The sequence below is a fragment of the Sturnus vulgaris genome, chromosome 29, assembly GCF_052056855.1.
Source record: "Sturnus vulgaris isolate bStuVul1 chromosome 29, bStuVul1.hap1, whole genome shotgun sequence".
NCBI lineage: Eukaryota > Metazoa > Chordata > Aves > Passeriformes > Sturnidae > Sturnus > Sturnus vulgaris.
In genome coordinates this window covers 2,948,151-2,966,191 of record NC_142271.1, presented here as the reverse complement: position 1 = coordinate 2,966,191, position 18,041 = coordinate 2,948,151, and the positions used below count along the sequence as shown (strand labels likewise).

Sequence of the window (18,041 nt, the reverse complement as noted above, 5' to 3'; positions counted from 1 at the left end):
ATGGAAGGGGCAGAGGCTCTGGGTGGGGTGGAGGGCTGCTGGGGTAGAACACTGTGCAAGCAGCTAGGCTGGCTTGGTAAGGCTCAGCTTAGTCACTTCCTTTGGGGAGTGGGGAGGATGCACCTCCTGTGTGGGAGCCCCACCTGAGCCTCCTCATGCTGGAGTGAAATGTTGAAGTGTTCTCTGCTTACCACGAATGGTCCTTCTCGTGGGCTGGGTGTGCTGGGCTGGTTGGTCACAGACGCGGAGTGAACACGGGCTTTGTTGTGTCCGAGAAGAGCCAGGCAGGGCTGAGAGCTGCTGCAGGACATGAAACCGCACCCAGCCAAGCCTGGGGCACGAACTGTTCTGGGGATGTTCCCATTCAGCTGCTCCTGAAACCCCTGGCAGCAGTCACTTGGAGAACCTCGGCCTGCTTTCCGCACCTCCCCACGCTGCTGGGAAGCCGGGCTTGGGAGAAAATCGCCATCGATGTGACCCCGTGGTGCCCTTTGCCACGGGCCTGGAGCTGTCCATCGGCTTCGAAAGAAGGATGTCCCTGTGTCTGACGCGGTGCTGTGGCTTTTCCCTCGGATTCCCCGGCTGGACGAGTCCTTACTCATCCCCCTATTTGGAGGAGGGATTTCAGGAGCCCCTGTCGGGCCCCGTGAGGATATTTCTCGGCTGATGGAGCAGCAGACGGGAGCTGTGGATGACAGGGGCTGCCAGAGGCGTGCCCGAGCGGGGCTGGCTGCTCCGTGCTGCAGCAGAGCCCAGAGGCACCTGTACAGCATCGAGGCGTGTCAGGAAATCTGATGCCTCACCTCTGCCAATGTGGAGGCGGAGGGAGGAGGGCCCAAAGACATGTCCCTTCACGCTCGCAACAGCTGAAAACAGAGAAGGAAACTTGCTAGAGCCTTTCTCAGCAGCGCAGGAAGCCTCCCTGCCCATCTCTCACCCCAGAAGCCCTCCCGTACTCCACTACTCTGGGGGGGTGGCTGTCCCACACCCGTCGGGCGATGAACATCGCAAGGAGAAGAGGCTTTTACAGACAGGAGGTGAACAACACGCTCTGGGAGCTGCCCAGGAGATACGCAGCCCTGCAGCCGCTGGGCTCCGGGGCCTACGGCTCCGTCTGGTGAGTGGGGTCCTGCCCGCACCGCCCGCGGCAGCGCCGGCCGGGCTGGGGGTGTTTGAACTTCCGTGCCGGGGGGGAAACGAGGAGGTGCTTGGCAGCACCCCTCCATTAAAGAGGGACATTTGCATGTGTGTGATGGGGACAGGCTGTCCCCTGCTCCAGAGCACGGCTGGACACTCGCTCGCTTGAAGAAAATGTTTGCCCCTTCGGTGAGCCCGGTGGGCAGCGGTGCCAGAGCAGCCGAGCGTCACCTCGGCACCGGGGCCACCTCGGCACTGGGGCCAGGCAGATTTTGAGCTGCTTTGGGCTCGATCTTGTGTCCTGTCTGGCAGCACAGGCAGAAGGCGGGGGAATACCTGAGCGTCTGGAAGAGATTTGTGGGTGATTACAGAGGTGGGAGCTGGAACAGGCTGTCCTCGCTGCTCTGCCCCGGGCAGGTGATGCTGGGCAGCCTGGGGAAAGCAGCTGGACAATGCAACCCCCACCCTGATACTGCTTCCAGTTTGAAATCATAAAGTGGGTAGGAATTACTGTAAACCAGGATCAATAACAGACTGGGACTTCCTTCATGGCTGATGATAAACCCCAGCGCACAGAAGAGCAGACGAGCTGCTGTTAATTATTCAGCCGGGTAAAGCTTCCTGAAGCAAGAGCAAGCGCGAGTCGGAATTGCTGGGTTTAAACGGACAAACCAGAGATGGCAACTCTGAAAGGCTAAATATGAAACAGTCCATTGATAGTATCTGAATAGAGCCTTTATTTCGTAACGTGCGGAGCTAAAAATAATAATAAAAGGTGTGTCCGTTTTTATAGGTGTCGGGCAAAGTCTGGTCTGCCACTGACACTAATCCTGAAATCCTGGTGCCCTGGTTTTGTCCTTTTTCCCCAGTTTCCAATTTACAGAGGCACCCTCGTGGCTGCCCAGATGCATTTAGATTCTTAAGTAAGTCCCGCAAAATTAGATAGGATTAGACTTGACTTTTAATTTATATTTATACAGTGTTCTCTGATTTTTATCACAGAGAAAATCAGGAAGAAAAATAAAGACAGGACCTAAAAAAAAAAAAAAAAAAAAAGAGAGAAAAATCCTTTCAAGTTTCCTTGCTCACCCGAAAAAAACAAACATCAAAAGAAATCTTTAATGGTCTCTGTAAAACTCTCAGCTGCTCTAGAGCTCTCAAGGAGGGAGGGAGAGGCGGGTGTTGAAGCAGCCCAGGGGGTCCGTGGTGGTTTTGAATGGACAGAGCTCAGCAGGGAGGGCTCGGTGCCGATTCCTGTACAAAGCTGAGGCAGAAAATGTGGAGTTAGGATTTGCTGTCCTCTGCTGGGAATTGCTGAGAAAATTTCCTATTGCAGCTTTATGAAGCAGCAGCTTTTACACCAGCTGAGAAAAGAACTCAGGAGAAACAGCAAAGGCTTCTTTCTGCCCTTATTAATTTGCCAAAATCTGTAGTGATTTGGCTTCCAGCTGAGTGTAATTGTGAGAGAAGAATCTTCTGAGCCCTCCAACGCTGCTCTTGCTGATCTCTACCAGCCAAGGCAGGGACACAGCTCTGCCTGCCTGAGGTCACCCCAAACTGCATCTGTTCACTAAATCTGTGCTGGGGAGAGCATGGGGGGCTCTCCCAGCTGCATGACTGGATCAGCTCTGGGCTGGGATTACAGCAAGGCTGTAACCAGCACTGTCTGTGCTGTGCAGGCTCAAGCTCCACCAGCAGCTCTCCTGTGTTGGCTGCTGGGGTTCAATGCTCTGTAGGTCAGCAGCTGGGAGGGCACCCTCAGATCGGGAAATCTGCCTTGGATTCTGCAGTTCGACTCCCTGGTCTGAGTCCCTTCCTCCTTACACAGTGCTGTCCCCTCTGCTGGCATCTGCTGAAGTCCTAAAACAGAGACAAAACCTTACTAAGAGTCCTCCTACAACACCCTGCAGCATCTTCAGCTGCCTTGTGTAGCTGTTCCTGCACTTCCTTTGCTTCTCCTGACTCAGTATTTGTCAGTGCAAGGCTGGAGGATGCAGCTGGAAGCCATGGGATTGAACACAATGATTTACAGCTCTTCTGTTCCTGTGGGAGATGGGATAGGGATTTCTGAAACAGTGGGAACTGCTCTGGGAATCCACAGTGGGATTTGGCAGGGAAAATCCTTTTTTTCATGTTTGTCTCTTGGGAGGAGTCAAGGAGGGGCCGAGACACTCCTGGAAAACACCACTGAGAACCCTGAATTACAGCTGACTGTCTGAGGACTTCTCTTCCCTCCTTTGCAATCTGAGCAGGGAGCCTCCAGAGGAAAGGAACTGTCCCAGGATTGCTGTGTTCAGCTGCAAACAGCCAATGTGACCAGCAGGAATAACACAGCGTGTCTGTAGCAATGGCTGCTGGGTCAGGTTTTCATCAGCTTTAGAGAAGAGTCTCATTTTCAGCCAGACCCGTTCTTACACAGAAGTGAAGGTGTAATCAAGGATTCTGAACACAGCAGGATTAATTGCAGCAGCATTTTCAACATGTGACATCCACTGTCTTTGCTCCAGATCACAGTGAAGGCAGCTGGCCTGCCCTAAAATACAACAACCTCCAAGCAGATGGCAAAGCAGAAACCTCCATATCTTTATTCCCTTATCTCCATGCATTAGGGAAGGAGATGGCAGTTAGGACTGATTCTGACCTTTAACCACTTGTGTTTCACTTTCAGCTCTGTTACCTCCAGCTCACTTCTGCAGGTTGAAGGGAATAAAAATGAGCCACTCATGCTTTCCTTGGTGTCCCACCTCAAAGAGCACAGGCTGTGGTCTGCTGCCCAAAGCCACACAGGGTAACATCTGTGTGTGCAGAGCTCCACTGAGCTCTCAAAGGACCTTTGTCTGCTGTCCTGCGAGCACAGGAATCAACTCTTCTCTAGGAGATGACTGTGGGGTTGCAGAATCTGTTAAAACATCCTGCTGACATCAGAATGGTTTTTTATTTGCCTGCTGCAGTTCAGCCATAGACAAGAAGACGGGTGAGAAAGTGGCCATCAAGAAGCTGTGCCGCCCATTCCAGTCAGAGATCTTTGCCAAGAGAGCCTACAGAGAGCTGATGCTGTTGAAGCACATGCAGCATGAGAATGTGAGTGCTCATTTCTCCTCTTCCTGCTGACACAGGGGTGTTTCCTTGCCACCTGGGAGCAAGTCCTTGGTGGCATCATCCGTGTTTTAATTGACATTTGGTACGTGCAGGAGGTCTCAGGGTTTACCTGTGACCTGTCTGCTGTGCCCAGGCTGGAGCAGGTGTGTAATGGGTGAGCCCAGGTATGAGTAAGAGGAAAACATTTGTGCAGCATCAGTGAGGAGTCCCTGGGTTCCTCAGACAGAATTCTCTGTGTTCACCCAAGTGCATGTGCCAGTGGAGAGTTGATGAGTGCCATGTGCACAGCAGATGCTTTTCAGGTTTAAATGTGGCCTTCTCTCCTTCCTCAGGTCATTGGACTGCTTGATGTCTTCACCTCCACTGCCTCCTACCAGGGGTTCCAGGACTTGTAAGTCTGGAGTTGTTTGCTCTGTCTAGATTTAACTATTTTCCAAGACAGCTGTGTTTTAGCAGCAGTGAAACAGAGAGGGCTGAGGAGCAAAGGGACCAGACTAGAATCCAGGCATCCTCCAATAAAGCAGAGAGCCAAGAGCACACATCAGCTCCCATGGCTGACACACCCAGAACACGTGAGCAGATCCCACCCTGTCACAGCTGGGACACCACAGCACGCACAGGCCGACCTGTGGTTACATTCCATGGTGCCTCACACGGAGGGTGACCCATGCTAGCACTGGGTGACTGCTGAGCTAAGGGGCTGCTCTCAGAATGGGAGAAGTATTGTTCATCATGCCTCAGGGCAATTAAACTTAGAATCTGAAAGATCTGTTCTTCTTTTCTGCTTGATTCTGGCTCTTCTCAATTAATTTTTTTGGCATTTTCCCTCCGTGTTCATAGTCATGTTGGACAAGTCCTTTTCCTTTCCCATCACTGCAGATGAGCAGTGTGTGCCTGGGTTTGGGGTTTGGCTGATGGCTGAGTGTTAGCAGCCTGCAGGAGGAGCATTTGAAGGTTCTCAGGGCAGTTTCTGCAGGAAGACCATCAATTAATTAGCAGCCTCTGCAGGCAGGTACAGAAGGAAGCTGGATGTTGTCTTCTGAGGCAGGGCTGGAGAACATTACAATGACAAATTTGGGAGCCAGTGCAGCTGCTTTGCTGTGTAAGATGTTTCAGCTCCTGGGTGGTGAAAGGCTGTCCAAAACTGAACTTCACTTGAGGTCTAAACTAATTCAGGATCCTGAAGATTCTTGTTCTTACTTGACGTCAGATATCTGATTTCAAGGGAGGAGAAACAGCAATTTTCAGAAGAGGCTGAAATTCCAGCTTCTCTGCAGGACGTGCTAGTTAGCCAGGAATAGTCACAACAACTCATCCTCCTTACAGTGAGTTACACAGCCAGAAAAACCAAACCAAGTGAGAACAAGGCTAGCCTGGTCCCCTGCATTTTTCTTCCAGACTCAGGGCCTTGTCTTACTGCCTTTTAGCTACCTGGTGATGCCATACATGCGGACAGATTTACAAAAGATCATGGGACATGAATTCAGTGACGAAAAGATCCAGTACCTGGTCTACCAAATGCTGAAAGGGCTGAAGGTAGGTGGGTGTGGAGGAGTTTAGTGACTCCCTGTGTCTCCTCTGTGTGTCACCTCTGGGTTGACCCGAACTAAACTCCCCTCCAATACTGTACAGGAGGATGTGGGGAGTTTAGGCATCCCCTCAGAACAGGTATTGGCTGTTGAACCGTTCCTGTTCCAGCACACATCAATAAAATGAGGGTTTGCTTACATCAGTCAGTTGGGTATCAAAGTAATCAGCAGCCACAGGCCTTGGGATAGTTCTTCCATTTGCTTCTCTCTCTGCTTTGCCCAAACCCTCAGCAAAACTCTGCACAGGGAGGGAGAGGCTGGCAGCAGCAGGAGCTTCTCTGAACCCGTCACAGAGGCTCTCAGGGGAGCACACAGAGGGAATAATTTTCTATTCAAGAGCATAAAAAGGAAAGAATATGTTCCTGTGCTCTGAGGGAGCTGAAAGCCATCACTGCAAACTCTGGGATGTGGAGACAGAGCTTTCCAGCTGTCCTCTCATATCCTTCCCCTGGAGTCACAGCAGTGGCTTACAGGCATCAACAGGTTCACCTAAATCACACCTCTCCCAGGTCACTGCTACCTTGAGTTTAAATAAAGGGGGGAAGAACACACAGAAGGTTTGACTGGTGTGCTAAAACTCCTGTAGTCAGTTTTGCAATTTTTTGTTTTTGAGCTGAGATTATTTTTTGAACACCCAAAATAACCATGTTCTCATGTCATCTGCTGTAACCTTGATGACTCTGATAGTTTGAAGCTGTTGTTGTACTTGCTCTAAGGAACTATTGCTTCATCTCTTCTCTTCTGCTCTATGCATCTTATTTAGACTGGCAATGGCACTGTAAACACTGCCAGTAGTTTGGGGCAGAAATTTCTTTTCAAACTGCTGCCCTAGGGGCCAGGGACCTGTACAAGGCTGCAGAGGTTTGTTCTCAGCAAGTTCTTGTTTGTAGCTCTTGTTTCTCTGCTGGAGAACAGAAAATTTTGTCTGCTGGTGATCACATTGTGGCTCCTCTTTTTATTGCAGTATATTCATTCAGCTGGCATCGTCCACAGGGTAAGTTCATGTGTGCTCTTATTCTGATTTTTGTCTGAGAAACACAGCATAGTCATAAAGTTAATAAATTCCTAACCATCATTTCACTAATAGCATTGTCTGCTCTAATTTTCCATCCTACACCCTATATATGTTTGGATTTTCTAATTCGTGCAGTATTTTGAGAAAATGCTGTATTTTATGATGAGCTGAGAAGCATTTTATGATGCTTTCTGAATTAAAACTGTTTCAGAAAAGAATCAAATAATAATCTAAAGTACAGTATAGCAGGCATGGTGCTTATTCAGTCATTTGCTGAACTGATACTGAACCTGGGGTGTTATGGGACCACATCAAAGGCAAGCAGAGGTTCAACTGAGAGTTGTGTTAATGGATTGCAACTTGAAACATCCAATTTTTCTGCTCCTGTCTGTTGTAGGACCTGAAGCCAAGTAACCTGGCTGTGAATGAAGACTGCCAGCTGAAGGTAGGTGGCAAAGCAGCACTTTGCAGCACATCAGCTCGTGGAGGAACTGCTCTGGCAGCAGGAAATTGGCACTGTCATGTTTCCTCTTCCCTCCCGAGCCTCCATTCCAGGCCTTGTGTTCCTTGGCAGCTGCAGCAGTGGGAAATGCTCCCCTGCTGATGTCACTTGCTGAATCAGGACACAAGACCTCAAATGAGCCTTCTGTCACTGTAATCCTCGAGGATGGCAGTGTGTAATGACTTCCTAGAGGAATTCAGCACTGCTGAGCAATGCTTGCAGCAGGTGAATGATCCCTGAAGGGTAAATGCATTCAGCTGCAGTTGCCCTTTGGTTCTCATGGACATTGTGGTTGTGATTCCAGACAAACCCATTTTCAGGGTTGCTCTGAAGGGTTTGTTGCTGCTGGCTGGTGTGATGCTCTAGCATGCATTTTCTGTAATGTATATTGCAGGGAGTGGCTCTGCTGCCCGTAAAGGTTGGGTCAAGCTTGTTCAGCATTGAGGGAGAGGCCATGCTGTGTCACCTGCAAGGTGTTCTTGTAGGAAAGGGTGAGTTGTGGTGACCTGGGAGCATGCCTTCACCACCAGGTCACAGAGCAACCCCAATAAAGCACATTGACTTGAAATTTAAGCTTCAAGAAAGGAAGTGACCTTCCAAGGAGCATAAAGCACTGGTCCTTCAGCAGGGGTTTGCAGCTGGCTTGCAATTTACAGTGGAATTAATTAATTCCATATTAATTCTTTGAGGCATCCCGTGGGTGTCTGTGGTGTAGTTGAAGCTTTGTTATTATCTGATTGGAGCTACTCCATTTTCTCTTACGAGTCTCACTTGCCCATAGGATTTCTCTTTTCTCTACTGCCCTCCCTTCTCCTTGTTCTTCCTTTGGCACTGCAGATCCTGGATTTTGGCTTGGCCAGACAGGCTGATGCTGAGATGACTGGCTACGTGGTCACACGGTGGTACAGAGCCCCAGAAGTCATCCTGAACTGGATGCATTACAACCAGACAGGTGAGCAGCCCTGCCCCAGCAGTGTGACTCCTGGTGATGAGCTGGGGGATCCTGCTGCCTCAAATCTCACTGAATTGTCCAGCTGTTTTTCCTCTTTATCATCACTGTTCCCTGGAGTAGAGCAGGTCCCAGAGGTGTTGCACAACTCCCAGAGCTGGTGCTTGCAGGAAATGATGAAAGCAGAGGTTTTAGCAGCATAGAAAGAACAGAGGATGGTGGGAGGCAGTGAAATTTAAATCAGTGCTTGCTGCAAGCAAGCAACAGCGACAGCCCCAGCAACCACTGCTGCCTTTTTAATATTTTTTCCCTTCCTTTTCCCCCTCCCTCCTTTTTCTCTCTGAACAGTGGATATCTGGTCTATTGGCTGTATCATGGCAGAAATGCTGACTGGGAAAACACTCTTTAAAGGAAAAGACTGTATCCTTTCAAGCTGAACCTTTTCCTTGAGCAGAGTAATATTCTTGGTATGTGTGGAAGGGTTTTTATGAATAAGGCCACTGAAAAAAACAGGTGTCAGTCTGATTTATCAGGAGGTAATCACAAGGGCCAGTCTTTTTGGGGAGGAAAACAGAAGAGGACCTCAGAAATAAACCTCTGTATTGGTTCTTCATCAGCTGTTCGACCTTGTGTGGTCATAGCTCCGTTCCCAAAACTTTGTATATCCTTCCAGTCCCATGGATGTGTGTCCTGGCATAGTTGTGCCAGGAAAATGATCTGTTGATGGAAATGACATGCCAGGAAGAAAAGCTTGGAGCTCTTTTTGCCAGTCTAATGAATCTCTGCTTGTGTGACTGTGGTGGGTTTGTATCATGAGCTAATTGTGCTCTCACAGGCTGAGCTGTGGTGGGGGTCTCCAGGGTTTGCCCCTCAAAGGGTGATCTTTAACACAGCTTGCCAGACCTGGATCAGCTGACCCAGATCCTGAAAGTAACAGGGCATCCAGGAGAGGACTTCTTGGAGAAGCTGGAGGACAAAGCGGTAAGGAAGCTCCCTGTGGGTTTGGGTCCTGCTGGCAGAGGTGTGAAGGGAAGGGGTTGATTTGTGTTTGGCATGGGAGAGGTGCTGCCTCTGGAACAGGGAAGTGCAGCAGCCTTTTCCCCTGGGCAGGGAAGGCATTTCTCTGTGCTGGTGGCCCATCTGATGGAGCTGGTGCTGCATTGGGAATGGCTGTGTTTGGCAGGGATCCCATGTGAGGTGCTGGATGCCCCAGCATCACCAATCTTCTCTGTTCTCCAGCTTGGCTCTTCAAACAGAAGATTTTCCTCCGTCTTGACCAATAAAAATAGTTCCTTGTAAACTGCTTGCTGAAATGGGACATCTGGGATGCTTTGCTCCTATCTTATTTGCCTTTGCTCATCAGAGCCATGAGACTGAGAGCTGTATTTCACACCTGTCCACTGCAGTAACTGTGCTTTCCTTGCTCTTTCAGGCGAAGAGTTACATCAAGTCCCTTCCTAAAATCCCCAAGAAGGATTTGTCTGTGCTTTTCCCTAAAGCAAATCCTCAGGGTAAGTAATCTCCAGCATTTCTCATGAGTTTTCACAGCTGGAGGCGAGCTCACTGCCACAGCCCCAACTTTATTTTCTCCTTCTCATAATTTCTTGCTACATTTTTCCCTTGCAGTTTGTGCCCCTGCCCTTCCTCAGGGGAAATATGTATAAATTAAAAGCAGAATTACTTTTTATTGGCATTACAATGGCAATGTTCTGCTGTTTTTGGCCATTTACAATTTTATTTAAAAAAATATTATTTTTAAGTACAGTGTTGATCCTCTTTGTTGAATACCTGGATCTAGCAATACTTAACAGACAGCTGATGTGAAATTTTCAGGGTAAGAATTAATGTCTTCGAGCTCTCTTCCCAGGTAACTTAGAGGTGAGAGCAAGCAAAACTCTTCTAGAAACTGAATGGAAGGAAGTCTTAAAATGTTAAAACCGAGTGGGAATGGGGCTGGCAGACTAGACAGCATCTGAGTTTCCTGCCCTCCTCTTTACCAGGGATGTAGAGGTTTCTGTACAGATTACTCATGTTAAGACTCCTTTGAGATGCAGGGCTCTGAATGAAAGCAAATGATTAAAACTGAAAAATATTTCGAGGTTACTGGCTTACTCCTCATATTTCTACAGCCCAGTCTGTGCAGCAAGGCTTATTCAAGTCTAATTTGTTATTTCTGTACAATTTAACTTCTGTTAGTAAGGGCTCCCTGAGGCTGCTGCTGGGCAGACTTTGCATCTCCACTGGTGGGAGCTCCTTGCTGCTTTGGCCAGGTTGAGGAATCTCTTCAGTGTTCAGGTCTGGAGATGAAACACTGGAAATACCAGTGCCACTCTTGCAGGGTTCATGCACAGGGTGCCTGTGCTCCCCTGCACCTTGCCTAGCCCTGTTCCCATCCTCTACAGCTGTGGACCTGCTGGACAAGATGTTGCAGCTGGATGTGGAAAAGCGACTCACAGCAACAGAGGCCTTGGCTCACCCCTACTTCGACCAGTTCCGAGACATCGAGGAGGAGACAGAGGCACAACACTCCTATGATGATTCTCTGGAACATGAAAAGCTTTCAATAGAGGAGTGGAAAAGTAAGAAGTTTATTTTGAGGTTTCTGTCTAGCATGGGACTTTCCTGCCCCTCTTTCTTTGCTGTACAGATGCTGAGGAAGGCTGTGATTGCCTGCTGATGCCTCAGTGGTAGTGCACAGATCTCTTGCTTTTATGCATTCACCAAAGATCCCTTCAGCTCTTCAGGCTTTTTTTTGGTCTCTCTCCTTTGTCTCTTTCAGCTGCCACTGGATGCCTTTTTCTGCACATCCAACACTCCAACTTTCACTTGTGTCCTCTAAAATCACACATTCATGGTTACTTTGTTCTGTTTTTCAAGAGCACATTTACAAGGAGATCCTGACCTTCAGCCCCATTGCACGGAAGGATTCAAAGAAGAGAAGTGGGATGTCATTATAGCGACAGTGCAGCTGTGGCTGGGACTCAGTTCTCCTTGATGACATCAAATTCACTCCACACTGCACTACTGGTGGCCAGCTTTTGGCCTGTGGGACCTCTCTCCATGTGCCAACACAAGGATGACACCATGCTGTGGGCATTGGACTTTGTTCTACTAAACGGGAAGCACCCCAGACACTTTTCAACATAAAAGACAAATATATTCTTGTTGAAGCTTTTAACTGGGAAAATTTTATCTGGTGTTTCTTTTTTTTTTATCGCTGTATTTGTCCACTTGAGAGGAGGGGTTTAATTCTTTCTCATTAGTGTTTTCAAGCACAGGGTTTAGTACATTAATTATGGATGAGGTAAAGAAAAAGGAAGTGAGTCCTAAGCAAAAGGAACAGAAATACTGAATTTCAGCATAACAAGGCCTTAACCAATCTCACTCTGGCTGTCCTGCTTCCCTGAGCAGTCACAGAGCACCCAGCAGAGCAGGGCTGCTGGGATGGTGTCAGCTCCAGGGCACCAGGAGATCAGCCAGTGTTCAGAGCAGCCACAAACTCATCCTCTCATCCTATACACCCAATTCTGTTCAGATACTTCCCCTCCAGAGCCACTGCCTCTTTCTTTTTTATTTTTCCCCTGCTTATTTCATTCCCTGAGATTTGATCAGTGCTGTCTCCTCCTCACTGCTGGCAGCCAACACAGCCTGGGAATTTAAGGCCCCTTCCCACAGTGCCAGACTGGGAGTCCCAAGCAGCTGCACGAGTTAGTTTGAATATGGAGCTGCAGGAAGATTTCCAGCCTGGGCTGAAACTGGGGTATCTGCAGATCCACGGTTATCAACAGAGTCACCTGATAGTGCAGGCACAGCTGCTGGTTGTGATAACACCTTTGGACTGCAGCACCTTCTTCCCTATGGTGATCAGGCACATTCAGCCACTCATTCCAAAATCCATCCCAACGGATCTGTGCCCAGAGCCAAGTGCCTTCTCTGTATCAGAGCTCTGAGTTTCCAGGTCTAGAAAAAAGTATTGAGAAGGTATTTGACTTTCTCAGTAATACATACAGTGGTTCTCAACTCCCCTCCTCTTTTGTAGCTGCTGACTTATTTTGGTTTGGTTTAGCCAGGTTGGTTGTTTTCAGTACTCTCTAATTTTTGTCTTAAGTAATGTTCAGTTTTGCTGTACAGACCACAAGGAAAATGGCAACGTTTCCAGAATTTTCTGATCTCTCTTCTCCACTGGGAACTGGACAGTGATGTCATGTTGCTTGGCTGCCTCCTTGTTGCAGCTCATGGCATGCAGCACAGGATAACCCTGCAGTGACTGCAGTTTTTGATAGGATGGTGTTGATGTTTGCCTGCTGTAGCTGCACAGACGGTCCATGATGATAAGAGGAGGTTTCTCTTGGCTCGTATCTATCTGGGTCATTTACAACTCTTTGCTTCACTCCTCTCTTAGGTAGGGACAGTGAGCACAGAACTGTTGGGATGTGGCCTCAATTCCCTGGAAATTCAATGTTTTCTTATGCAGCACTCTTTTGTAAAGAGCTAGGCTGGGGGATATGCACTAATGTTCTGCTGACTGTCCTGAAAAACAGCTTGATGAGATTTAGGCTTCATCCTTTCCTCTTGCTAAGGAATAACTCCCTTTTCCTTGAATGGCAGAAGGGAGTTCTAGCTGCATCTGTCAAACTGCAGCTGGAATACTGTCCTTTTGAATCTGACCTGGCTGCCACCTGCATAATTTTGAACAGAGGTTGGAGAGAAGCTCTCTATAGCTGCCATTAACATCTCAGAGAGCTGCAGATGTTTAGAGCTGCCTGTGCCAGGGCAAAATAAGGCTTGGTGCTTTGCAGTGGAAGGTCACTGTCCAGGTGAGTGTGTGAGTGCTCAGGGAGATATTTTAGGGCTGTGGGTGAAGCAGGCTGCCCTCCTGGCTACATGCAACCCTGGACATGGAGAGGCAGAGAAGTCTTAAAAGCTCAGTCTTGTAGACAAATTTGAGTACATCTATGCGGACCTTTAGAGTAGAGAGCTTTCTTTCAGAAAGTCATCTCTAAAGTCAAAAGTCATCTGTTCAGGCAAAGAACCCACTGAGACACTCATGAACCACTATGTAAATGGGAATGCAGGGTATTTCTTAATCATCTTGCCCTCCTTCAAAAGGGGACAGATAGACCTGAAGAGTTTTCTGTCTCAGTAATGATGGCTGACAGAGAAAACCTCCTCATGGTAAAGGAATGTACTGAGTAGTCTGCTGGTAGATGAAAAGGGACTTGGATAGTTTTAAGGAGTAATTTAAAATGCCCTTTGGGAATTGTCTGTCTGAGCAGAGGACAAGCATGTGGGGACATGTGATACAAATAGGTGTGAGAAAAACAATTGTAAGCATAACTGAGTAGGGTAGATAGATTTTGCAAACATCAGTCTCACTTGTTTTAGGGATAGCACATGAAGGCTCTTCAGCATCAGTCTTTCTGCTGAGTGTACACTCACTTTCAGGGACTGGGTTCTGGTTTTCTCAGTAGGTTTACACTTACCCTGAATCCTCTGAAATTGCAAGAGCAATCCCAACAGCTGCTGTGTGGGCTCCATGTTCTGGTTTCATTCATTCACCCACCAACCCCATACAGTGACAGAACACTGTGCAAAGGATTACCCACTACCCCAGCAAATGTGGGGAGCAGGTGCTCTGTAAGCCCAGGAGCCCTGGAGGTGTATGCATATTTGTTTTCTGTGGTATGTATCATCCAAGAACTCAAAACAGACAGTAGAAAACGTAGCAGGTTGGTAGTGGAGTATCTGTATAGACCAACCATCCCAGAGCTCCTGGCAGCCAAGGATGTTTCAATGAACAGCACTGAGCTACTAGAAGGGAGATGTGGGGGGAAATCCTATTGACATTTCCTGAAAGGAGTTTGAAAAACACTTGCTTGACAGAGCCAGTGACTCAGGCCAAGGCTGGAATCCTTCAAAATCAGCACCAGAACTAAGAGGGGGTGTGTGACCCTGACAGACACTGTGTGTCAAGGCAGGAATTACCTCATGCAGAGGTGCAGCAGTGCCTGGTGGGTGACTCACACTGACACATAATTCATGGACATTCCTTTCATTACAAGTATAGTTTACATACTTAAAAATACAAAACCAAGTGATAAAAATCCTTCAGCCATTAAGCAGTCCAAAATTCCATTAATCAGGCTAGCCAAAAATATGTTTGCTGTTAGTACTGAGTTTGTATGATAAAAATTTACATGGATATATGGGTGGAATTTTTGTGCCTGTCTTAGATAACATGACATGTGTCTAACTTGGAATGCCATTTACTTGCTAGTCTTACTTTAATTTCTGACTTCCAAGCATCTTTTTTTAATTTGGAAAATAAAGCCTTCAGAAATATTCGTTCTCTGTAAGTTTATTTTGACAGTTAATTAGGTCTGTGAAGTTGCAACTTTATGGGGCCTATTTGTTAGGTACTTGCACATGTAGGTGGGAAATAAAAAGCAGATGAAGGAATGATTATTTTATTTTCTTAAGAGATGCCACAAAAGAGGATTTTTTAAGAGCGATAATAGTAGCTGTGTTTTGGATACCACCTAGAAACCTTTCAGTGCACAATTTTGAAAATTTCCACAGCCTCTTAGAAAACTACTTATTTCATTCTGTAAGAAAAAGATACATCATCTGTTTTCATATTTAACATTTTCACATTTTAGGTAGCAGACTAAACAAATAATATTCATGTTTTAAGTATGTGATAATGGGAAAGAAGAAAAACATAGAAAATTATAAACATATCTGAGAACTCTGGTGAGATTCTGTACAAAGGATGGTAATACCTTTTCATATTCCCATGTCTTGCTGTTGCCTGAGCAACCAGGGAAAGCGTTCCTAATCCTCTGCATTTTTCCTGTATCATGGGTCAGCAGTGCTGGCTGGAAATGTGATTATGGCTGTTTTTCTTTTCACAGCTGAGAGAAACAAAACATGAAAGATTGAATGAAGACCAGAATAGCCAGTACTAATTTGCTTTCCCCCCAAAAGGATGGACACTCGCTGCACTAATTGTACTTACCATGGAATCATTCAGGTTGGAAAAGGCCATTAAGATCATTGAGCCCAAATCTACACTGAAAATGTCAGAGTTTCCAGGTGAATGTGGTTTAGGATGTTTTGCCTGATTTCTCTCTACAAGGCCATTTTCTGAGCACATGAGCTTACACAGCTTTTAATGTGATGTTCAGCTGGTGCTGGCTCACAGCTGATTCAGTCAGCTCTCCTTTTTTGTTGGAATGCACCCCACTAAATAACACTGAAGGGTTAGTACATTATATCTGTAACCCTCATTGATTTGCTGTTACATGAAAGTGAGTTAACTTATTTTAGCCAAGTTTGGATGGAAAAATAAAAATTCTCCTGCCATAAACCATCATTTCAGATCTGTCTTCAGAACACTTCAAGTAAAAAAAATGTTTTAAAATTAGAGGACATTAAGATTTAAAAAATAAGAACCACTGAGGATGTAGTAAGCTCCACAAGCTGGGTGCTTGTGTAACCTCTTTGATGTTAGTGAGGGTAAAGAGGGTTATAAATATATACATAAAATTCCAGTGAAAATACATGGCAACTCAGGCTTATCAATTTTGAGGTATCAGGTTTTAACCTTTAATGCATAAGGGACCTGTTTAGCAATTGCTCTAATTTCAGCAATTCTGAAGAAAGCAGCAGCAGAACCAACAGCCAAAGAGAGATACAAACATAACTCAGTTTTGAGGCTTAATAAATCAACAAAGAAAAAGGTCAGCTCTCAATTCTAAATGATAATTCTCTTCCCTTTTTAAGTACGTCTTATATGCTTGAACAAACATGGAGAAAATTGTAATATGAATGAAGGTGCCTGACTCTGTCTTGGCTGCTGCTTTCATTTGAAACAACATCACTAATTTTGCACTTGCACCCTTTAAAAACTGGGACTGCAAAGGAATTGAATTAAGCTGTGCCTCTGGGATTTGAGAGAAGTTCAAGATGTTTTTCAAATAATGCATTAGTTCCACAGCTTTGATATAAAACTAAATGACGAATAAGTTGTTTTGATGTTGTAACACATGGCCCTCAGTCATCAGAGATGTCTGGACATCTCTGTGCACACTTCATCCCACTGTTCTTAACAGGGAGCCTAATATGATTGTAATAAGCTAATTCCAGTGCACATTTATGAGTATAAAGTTTCAAAACTGAGGTAAAAAATGAAAGAGTTTGCAAAAGTTGGTCATATTAAAAAAAAAGTTAAAAAACCAAAAAATTCAAGTAAAACCCAATTAGAATTCCCAGATAAAGAAGGAAAATCACAGAATGGCCTGGGTTGGAAGGGACTTAATATCTGTGTGCAGTCCCCTGCTGTGGGACACCTTTCACTAGAGCAGGTTACTTAGAGCTCCATCCAACCTGGCCTTGAACAATTCCAGCAATGTGGCAGCCACAGCTTCCCTGGACAACCTGTTCCAGTGCCTCACCAGCATCACAGAGAAGAATTTTTTTCCTATTACCTAATCTAAACCTCCTCTCTTTTAGTTTTAAACCATTCCCCCTTGTCCTGTCCCTATATGCTCTTGTAAAAAGTCTCTCTTCATCCTTATTGTAGGCTCCTCTCAGGTACTGAAGGGCTGCAATTAGGTCACCCCAAAGCTTCTCTTTTCCAGGCTGAACAAACCCAGTTCTCTCAGCCTTTGAAGTGATTCATCAATTATTGAAATTATTTTATTTACTGTTTAACCAGGAAGCAAATGCAGCTATAGATTGTTTTAGGGTTTGTTTTATCTTTCATGGCCAGGACCATACTATTATACAGCTGCTCTTTTGAGGGTGAGATCATTTGTAAATCAGTGAGAGTATTGGGACTTTATTTCTAAATCCTTGATATGCAATTTTTCATGCAAGACAAGAATAGATTATTATTTAAGTTTTGGTATGTAAATAGTAGACCTGTAAAAAAGTAGACACCATATATACACAGTATATACTTCAAAGGTGATATGTAAAGACTGTACAGCAGTAAGGAACATGCTTGCCTTTTCTTTTAAAGCTGCAATAAGCTCTGGCCCAACAGGAGTATTTGCAAAACAAACTGTCACAGACTGGCTGCTCTCGGATTCCGTGGTTAACATACGTTAAGAGACAAAAGATCTCCAGTTGGACTGTAAATGAGGGAAAACAGCATTCATCGCTTCCTTCTAAAACAGTTAATTCTATAAATTCAGATGGTGATATTATGCAATACTCTGCGCAGAGTGGGAGGTGGAACACACATATGCTCAAGTATGTGCCATGCTCTATAAAAAGTAAGTGTGGGAGCCTCTGCAATTCCTATCTCAAATCTTAGCTCAGTTGCTAACATAACTTCTTTCTTGCTTTATCCCCTCAGTCCCTCTCTCACTGTCCCTCCAGCCTGTCACACGTCTCTGCACCTGAAATACTGGTCTACAAAATAAATACAGGCTCTTGCAATTTACATCGTTTGTTTGATGTTGCTTGTTTAGACTAACTGTGGCAGGCCAAGGTTCTCTGGGAGTGTAGTCAGGTTGGACTCTGGCACCTGGCGATGCTCCAGGGTGTTTCGTGGGACCCCACACCTGCTGCAAAAAAAGTGGGCTGCAAGATGAAGACACCCGAGATGAGCCTGGGACAACAATCCCACCTCTTTTCCCGTGGCCTGACGGCTCCCGGCTGTGAGGTACCGGCCTGGGATGGGCCCGCACAGCCATACCCGAACTCCCAAACCCCAACCCCGCGGATGATGCGGGGGCAGGC

The 18,041-nt window shown here is 46.3% G+C and overlaps 1 protein-coding gene and 1 long non-coding RNA gene across 3 annotated transcripts; one reads left to right on the top strand and one right to left on the bottom strand.

Annotated features, from left to right (window-relative positions):
• Positions 1-351: 351 nt before the first annotated feature.
• MAPK13 (mitogen-activated protein kinase 13) lies at positions 352-11,478 on the top strand. 2 transcript variants are annotated; one of them, XM_088180504.1, is made up of 12 exons: positions 352-1,117; positions 4,089-4,218; positions 4,569-4,627; positions 5,664-5,772; positions 6,790-6,819; positions 7,238-7,285; positions 8,180-8,294; positions 8,640-8,711; positions 9,193-9,272; positions 9,724-9,802; positions 10,694-10,870; positions 11,071-11,478. In XM_088180504.1, exons 1-12 carry the CDS (start codon positions 999-1,001, stop codon positions 11,190-11,192), a joined length of 1,140 nt encoding a protein of 379 aa, XP_088036630.1. In that variant the 5' UTR covers positions 352-998; the 3' UTR covers positions 11,193-11,478. The 2 variants fall into 2 exon arrangements, with proteins under 2 accessions (XP_088036630.1, XP_014728254.2); XM_014872768.2 differs by having other exon boundaries at positions 356-1,117; positions 11,169-11,478.
• A 942-nt stretch (positions 11,479-12,420) lies between these two features.
• LOC148220928 (uncharacterized) lies at positions 12,421-18,015 on the bottom strand. The gene is made up of 2 exons (XR_015808765.1): positions 15,310-18,015; positions 12,421-15,205 (listed from the first exon to the last, which is right to left on the bottom strand). It is a non-coding gene; the product is annotated as an uncharacterized LOC148220928 (long non-coding RNA).
• Between the last annotated feature and the right edge of the window lie 26 nt (positions 18,016-18,041).